The sequence below is a fragment of the Crocodylus porosus genome, unplaced genomic scaffold (assembly GCF_001723895.1).
Source record: "Crocodylus porosus isolate Cpor-Errol unplaced genomic scaffold, CroPor_comp1, whole genome shotgun sequence".
Lineage (NCBI taxonomy): Eukaryota > Metazoa > Chordata > Crocodylia > Crocodylidae > Crocodylus > Crocodylus porosus.
The window spans coordinates 86,522,469-86,530,311 of NW_017728918.1; the positions used below are offsets into that span (position 1 = coordinate 86,522,469).

Genomic DNA, 7,843 nt, shown 5'->3' on the forward strand with positions numbered 1-7,843 from the left:
AAAAAAAAAAATCAATGGGAGTTTTTACACTGAAAGCAAAGAATCTTGACTGAGCCCAACATATGACAGCGCAACTAGTATAATAAATAGCATTGTTAATACTTGTGGCTTGGTGATTCACATGTTTATATGGTAATGTCTTCCCAACGTAATTTTTTTCTGCAGCTGCCTTATTGATTATAGATTGATTTTAAATATGGCACCGCAAGATTAGAGGTGAACTTGTGAACAATAAGTAACCCAGCTTTCAGAAATATCACATATCCTAAAGCTGCCAAAGTCAGGATATTTAAGTACCTAAAACATGAACTTAAAGGTACATGTTATCTATTATATTTGGTTCTCCAAACTACCTCCTGTGTTTTGAGTACTACAAAAACTGATCAGTAGTGTTGTGACAGATGTAATTAGAATAACCAAAATGGACTAATCTTTATTTTGCTCATTTTACACAGTATGTCTGATTTTTCTTCCTCAAACATTTCTTTCAGCAGTGAGCTGCCTTGTGTAGTCAAATTACTGGAAACCTCTGGAAAAGAATTAATGCATCACCTATTTGTATCATGTTTTAGGCTACAAAATCATGAGCCATAAAGCAAAAAAGGAACAATCACAACCAGAGTCAAGTAGTGTTAAAACATCTAGGTAATTTAAAATGGAACCCAATCTTCATACTTGTTTGGTCAGCACATCACATGCTGTTGATGCCATACATAAAAAAAAAAAAATTCTGCATAAACTGTTGTATCACAGAAGTGTTTTAAAAGATACCATATCCACATTTAGGACATTTTCAAATTTTATTTGCAACTATTGCAATTACAAAGAATATATCAATGTAAATTTGCATTTAAAGTGACATCCCTTTTTACTAAACAAGGTCACAAATTAGTGAGCAGCTTATTTTGGCCTTGGGTAGCTTCCAAAAATTGGAAATGTAAACTGTATGACAAATACAGCTTGTCACGCAGAGATAAAACCACAATATATTTTATGGTATTGTAGTCTTATAGTTCCTCAGTACAAAGTAATAGAAATACATCTCTCCCTACACAACTGACATCTGTATGCATTTCTACAGCTATTACTTCTACCTGTTATACTGGGAGTGGGGGAAATAAAAAAGGGAAATCTATCCATGAGCACTTATCTTGGGCTATACAGAAACACCAACTATCCTAGCAGCCATGAATTTTCCCTTACATAAATATTTACTTGGAAAAAAATTTGTATTCTCATGTTAAAGGCTCTGTAGGAAGAAGTGGCTAAAAAAAGAGAGAGATGTACACTGTTCCAAAAGCAAATGACTATCAAATTTTATCCACATTATTGATGGGAATTCAAAACTGATTCCGAACATGTCTCCCTAACATGTTTTATTTTATTCTGACAGTGTCAGATAGATTAAGAGCTAAGAATGTTTTTTAGATTTTAGAGTTTACCTTTTACAAAAGGTGCTCCATATAAGCCACTAACTTTGTATTACATATGGTCCCACAATTATTTTCAGACATATATTTTATCAAAAGACTCAGATCCTGCACTGATCTGCTGAAGTAGAAGCTTAAAAATGTTTTAAGCCATTAAGAATTATCTTAATAACTAATCAAGAAAGTTTATAATTCGCAATATAATTCTGGGCAATGAAAAAAGGCAGTAATTCCAAAAGGCAGCCCTCAAGACTCTGTGGAATGTGGCTACGGTTATGATGCCAGTTTACGAAAACCATGATAAGTTAAACAAAATGTTTTAAAGCTATGAATGATCTGAGCTGTATCACTGCAAAATATCAAATGAATATCACAGAATTTACTGAGATCAAAACTTGAGCAGATGTTATTTCAAATCAACAGAGACTTGAGATGTCAAACATACCTACATGTTTTCTAAAATAAATTCCTAATGCAGAAAAAGTGATTTAAAGATTGCTTCTAGCTAATAGTACTGTTTATTTTATTGGACCCTAAATTGATCAGACAATACGTAGCCCACACTTTTGGACATTTATAATAAAAAAGCTTTTATTTTCAATTGAAACAAATGTACCATCCTGCACTTAAAGGCTGTAACAGGCAATGAGCATCTTCCAAGTTGTACCAATAGCAACAGATTTGTTTGACCTTCACTGGGAAGTCACATAATGCACTCATAATTGGTAAAGAGAAACTAAACTCAGCCATCTCAATGCTTCTGCACTGTGTTTCTTGTTTATTGTACAGTTCCACAGTCAGACCAAATGTTTGCAGTGTGTGCAAATATTGTAGTCAATTAGTAGTACTGTTTAATCATCCTCCTCTTCCTCCTCCTCCTCCTCCTCAAAACTGTCTTCAAAGCCCTCACTGTCCTCCTGGTCCTCATCACCTTCTACTACTGTATCCCATTGTGGATGATTTTCTGGCACTGGTTTAGCTTCATGAACTTCCAGCTGTAAAGGGTGTTTGGGGAGACACAAGAAAGTGGTATGAGCCAGAAAAAGGAAATGCACACCAATTAGAAACAATAGGCAAAACAGTCACATTTCGTAGCCCCACTAAGAAATTATGAATAAGGAATGTAGTGTGTTGTGTGTGTTAATTAGTCTTGCAAAAATAATTCTTTACTATTTGATTGAAGGGGGAGGGCAGAGAGGGAAGAAACCAAACAAACAACCTCAGAAAATGAGAAAGCTACAACTGTAACATTTATCTACATGTGCCAGCTGAGCTGAGCCTAAGTAAATAACAACTGGTGTTCGTGTACAACAGCTGGAATAACTGCTGTTATTTTCCGTAAAAAAATCTGACTGGAATCTATCATCTTTAAGATTAAAGTTCCTTTACTAATGTTCCTATTATACCAAGTGAGCAATTTCCATTCAGATTTGAAATGTTAATCTTAACAAAATGTTGATCTAATTTGAAAAATAAAACATTTTCATGTTTGCCACAAGGCTGAATATAGCTATACAGAAGCAACACCTGTATTGAATGATTTTAAACAGAAAGCCTAATAGGGTTAAATGTCACCTTCAAAGGTTTAATCTGGTCCAAACCCATATATGAATCCGATCTTAAATAAACCGTGTATTGGTAGTTTCCTGGCTTGCCTGGTGCAGGGAACTTCAGTTCTACCTAGAAAACACAATTAATTTACATTTTCTTTTGTTGTGAATGGATCTTAAAAGACTCTACATGAATATTTGGCTTTTGTACTTGGGCATGAAAAAATACTATAATCGAAGTAATATTTTGACAGATTCTCCTTATATTTAATTAAAGGTGTTTAAGACTGCTACTTTGTCTATGGGCTGAAGCACAGTAGAAACAGCAGCATGATATATGCTATATCTAGCAACTGAAAAATCACAGATGGGACACTTACAGTAATTTGAACAAAGAGTTAATTTTATCACAAGGTCATCTTTTCATTGTAGGTAGCACCCAATTGTCTTTAACAAGTTCTAGGAAAAACTAGTATCAACGGAGATACTAATGGAAATTTAGAGATGAAAGGAATTGTATATTTCTGTTTTTAAATATTCAAAATAGTTGTGTCACATGACATCCAGATACACCTATGGCACTTAGAGTTATAACTTCATAAGCACTAGAAAAAAGGTATAGAGCAAAGACACGCTCATTTCCATTCCTTAACTTTGGCAGTTTGGGCAAAGAAAAACAAGTCAACTTGAGTAGGTAGATTTATCTCCAATAAGAAAACCAGATCTAGCTGAAAGAACAACAGTAAGAAACTGAAGTAAAGCAGTGAAAATAACAAAATGCTCGTTTCAGAAATCGTGACTTGAAATTTGTGAACTATCAATTTGTTTTAAAAAGAAAGGTTAATATAGCTTTTAAATTACATTAGTTTAAAATCATATCATGTACATGACTACTAGTCAAACGAAAATCAATCACGGCACCTTCTGATAAGCCTTACCTTCTTCTCATTCCAGAACTGACGTTGAAAAATCCGGAATGAGACTGCCTGTTCTTTATCAGGAAGTTTCAAAGTAGTGAAAAACTCAGACTTGCCTACTTTTCTGTCAGAGACGGGGCACAATTTGCCTTCATCTCTACTTGCACCATTTAAAATTTAGATTAAAAAGCAATAACATTCAGATCAGATTATGCATTTCTACTGCTATCTCATTTAAATAACTCTAGTGCAGTTTAAGAAACAATGCCTACAATGTTTAAGAAACAGAATTCCACAAATACAATACCTCTTCTCTATCTTTTAGTGTACAAACGTGATATGGCATAGATACTAATGTCTGTTCCTTTCTGTCTGCAATATACAGCCACCACCATTCTTGTTTTTCCTATTTTAGAAAAAAAAGAATATGAAAATCTAGATAGTACAAATACAACATTTATAAGGATTGGTGTATCACTCTGGTTTATTATAATGCACATTGTAATTTTTTCTTACCTTATCTTTGCAAGTGTTAAAACATGCTCCACACTGAAGGCTACTTACTAAAAACTGCTGGTCCTCAAAAGTTTCCTTTGTGGATTTGTGCTTAAGGGGTAGGACATTTCTGATGCTGAACTGTGGAACTCTTTAAAAAACTCTTCTTTGACATATATGAATAAACTAAAGAGAAGGAAACTTCAGCAACATACACCATATAAAGAGAGTACATAGAACGGCAAAATCATTCTCTTTCCTCTAGATTCTCAACTGAAGAGCCACGGCCCCTTGGGAGGTCGTGAGCAGGTTTCATGAGGTCTGCCCAGCTCGGCCTGGCACTAGGAAGAGCCACCTTGGCCCCCTGAGGCTGAGGTGAGTCCTGAGTTAGGGGTGAGGTCAGGGCCCCCACGTGCAGCCCCACAGCCTCCATCTTATCAGTTGGGTAGGTGAGGCTTCACACTCCTGCTGCCCGGGTGAGCAGGGTGCCAGAGCTCCCTGCTGCTGAGGCTTGCCCACTGCACCCAGGGTTGGGGGCCAGGCAGCTGCTGTTGCACAGGGGGGTTGTGGAGTTTTTATAGCATTAGGGGGGAGCTCAGAAAGAAAAAAGGTTGAGAACCGCTGCTCTAGACCTGAGTGATTCCAACATAGAGCACATGAATGCTCAGAGGCAACTCTCAAAAGAACAAGTATTAGTAAGTAACCTCTCTTTCTTTCAATTTTGAGGGCCTCAATGTATTCCCATTATGGGAAAAGCAATACATAATTAAGTAATCTGAAGTTGTTGCCAAGATTTTTGGCTTTAGTCATGACAGGACAGGATGGGGTAATCCTTATGACTGAGTCGACCCGCATTTGCAGAAAAGGAGGATGACTATCTTTTTCTGTCTTTTTATTCTCCTGAGTAACAGAATACTTCTTCTCATTTCTTGTACCCTGAGAGGATTCAAGAATGACTCTGGAAGTGACTGCCTCAACTCCAGTGCTAAGCAACCCGCATAATACAAACTTCTTCTCCTTTGGAGCACGGTTCTGCAATGCTGGAGAAGCTTTTAGTAAAACCACAAAGTGATTTAGAAGCTGTGCATGTGGTGCTGAATAGTTTATCCAATCACAGAAGATGATTTTTGAGATAAAAACCCAGTGCAGAAGCAGGGACGATGAGGTGTGCTTTTGGTACTTATAAATAGAGACTTACAATTTTGCAGATTTTGTGGATTCCACTAAATCTGGGCAATGCCCACTAAATCCATGGAGGGTGCAGGGAGAGGAAGAGGGGGAAGAAAAAACTTTATGGAAAATAAAATACTGGCTCCCAAGAGGCTGCTTGCAAAATGGCTTTTGACCATGCCCCTGACCACTGATTGGCTGCAAGGGCTGTCTGTCACATAGCCCCGCCCTCTCCACATACTGGTGGGGAGGGTTGGGGCTGCCCTTACAGCCAATCATGGCCAGCCCTCGTAGCCAATCAGCAGCAAGGGGAAGGGCCACATGACAGGCAGCTCTCTGCCAATTAGCAGCAAGGGATGAGCACCACGCTCCACCTGTCAAATGACTGCTGGCCCTTGCATTCTGTCTGTGAAACTGGCAGCCAGCAAACACAAATTAGGCAGGTCCCTACTTATAAGAAGGCACCTTTACAGAAGTTGGGCCTGATGGAACAGCAGATGCAAGAGGTTTTGCAGACCTCTGAGAAACCCAAGAACACCGTGCGCTTCAAAAATCTTTGCTTCTGACACAAGAGCATAAAGGCATGGCAAACAACACAATGGGATAACACATGTCATTCCTAAACACACAAGACATCTCCCTCAGAATTTAAAGCTAAGCTGGATGTACATTGCTTAAATGTCCTATATGGTTTAATCTATACTAAAATTTGAAACCCTCCCATAAATTTTAAAGCAAGAAGTTACTAGATAAAAGAAAGCTTCCCTTGAACAGGAAATAAGATCCTCCTCTCCTAGCAATTTTGTTCAGAGCTTTAAATATACTCTTTTGTAAATGACAGCGCTTCTAAAGTTACAGAAACACTGTAATATTAAGATAACACTAATATATCAACTATAAGGCAATTATATGACTGAAGCTTTGTCTTCACTGGATATTTAACTCTGTTAATGAATGTTCTCCTTAACGTGCTCCATGTTCATACATCATCACCCAACAGCTGTGCAACAAAGGAAGACAGCCAGCATGCTTTCAGCAATTAGGAGGTCAGATTAGATCAGATCCTGAATTAGCTTCTTTCATGTTTTGCTAACCCAAGCCAACTGCAACAAAAATACAGGACCACAGCCACCTACAACAATTGTTAAAATTGTTAAAACATAAGTGACAACTTTCGACCTATCTGGCCCCTGAATGTGGTCAACAGCCGTGACCAAACAGAAGTGCATGGCTGCAAAGCACTTTAAATGGGCCTGATCCCACAAAAATCTGAATCCTCACCGCGTGAGGGTCCAGTTGAAAACATTTCAAAACATAGTGTCTTCAGTAACTTCTGTCTGCACTGCCTCCCAGCCTGTCACTGTTTTCAGAATGGGAGGGGGGAAAGGGAGCAGAGGTAATTTGGTCTGGTGTTTTTTCAGCTTGCACTGGAAGATGGGGCAGATAGACTGGAGCACCCCCAAGGTGAGGGTGTTCCTATCCACCCACCCCACCCTTCAGGTTCCTCAGCCTGGCTGGGGAACCCCTACATGAGCTCCCTCTGCTCTCTTTCCCCTCTCCCATTCTGAAAACAGAACAGGCTAGGAGGGAGGATGGGCCATTGTTAGGGGAAACAGGCTGCAGGCTGGCAGCCAGCAGCTAGATTCCCCTCCTCCCTGTCACCAACAGTTTGGTTCCGGAGATTGCTGAAACTCAGAATGCTTTCTGTAAAGCATTCTCTGGTACAGTAGGGAGCTGCACTTCTGTCTGAGCCCATACTAGCCAGACAACCACTTCTCACAACCTTCAAGGTCACCCCCTTGTCATATATTACCATCTACCTATGCTCAAATCCCTGCCTTGAAACTGTCAACCTACACATAACTCTTCTCAGGGAGTTCAGTCACACACTGTGGGCAGTTTCTCCAGTGTCTGGTACAGGTACCTGACTGGAGGCTATCACCAAAATCTTGGGCAGCTTTGTGCTGAAATAAGCAAAACCTAGGACTCTGGACTCTTGAGAAGGAATTTCCAACCATGCAAGAATCTATTCATAGTTTCATAGTTTGTTTCATAGTTTATAGGGTCGGAAGAGACCTGAGCAGATCAAGTCTGACCCCCTGCCTTGGCAGGAAAGAGTACTTGGGTCATATGACGCCGGCAAGGTGTTCATCCAGCCTCCTCTTAAAGACCCCCAGGGTAGGAGCCAGCACCACTTCGCTTGGAAGTTGGTTCCAGATCCTAGCCACCCTGACCGTGAAGTAGCGCCTCCTGATGTCTAGCCTAAATCTACCCTCTGCCA

The 7,843-nt window shown here is 39.3% G+C and overlaps 1 protein-coding gene across 1 annotated transcript in view; it reads right to left on the reverse strand.

Annotated features, from left to right (window-relative positions):
* Nucleotides 1–627: 627 nt before the first annotated feature.
* The window catches only part of SEC63 (SEC63 homolog, protein translocation regulator), a 97,078-nt gene continuing 89,862 nt past the window's right edge, over nucleotides 628–7,843 (reverse strand). The window contains exons 19-21 of the mRNA XM_019537860.1: nucleotides 4,205–4,303; nucleotides 3,006–3,110; nucleotides 628–2,425 (exon numbers count right to left, since the gene is read on the reverse strand). Coding sequence (XP_019393405.1) covers nucleotides 2,282–2,425; nucleotides 3,006–3,110; nucleotides 4,205–4,303 — 348 coding nt within the window. The 3' untranslated portion in view covers nucleotides 628–2,281. The remainder of the gene's footprint in view (nucleotides 2,426–3,005; nucleotides 3,111–4,204; nucleotides 4,304–7,843) is intronic.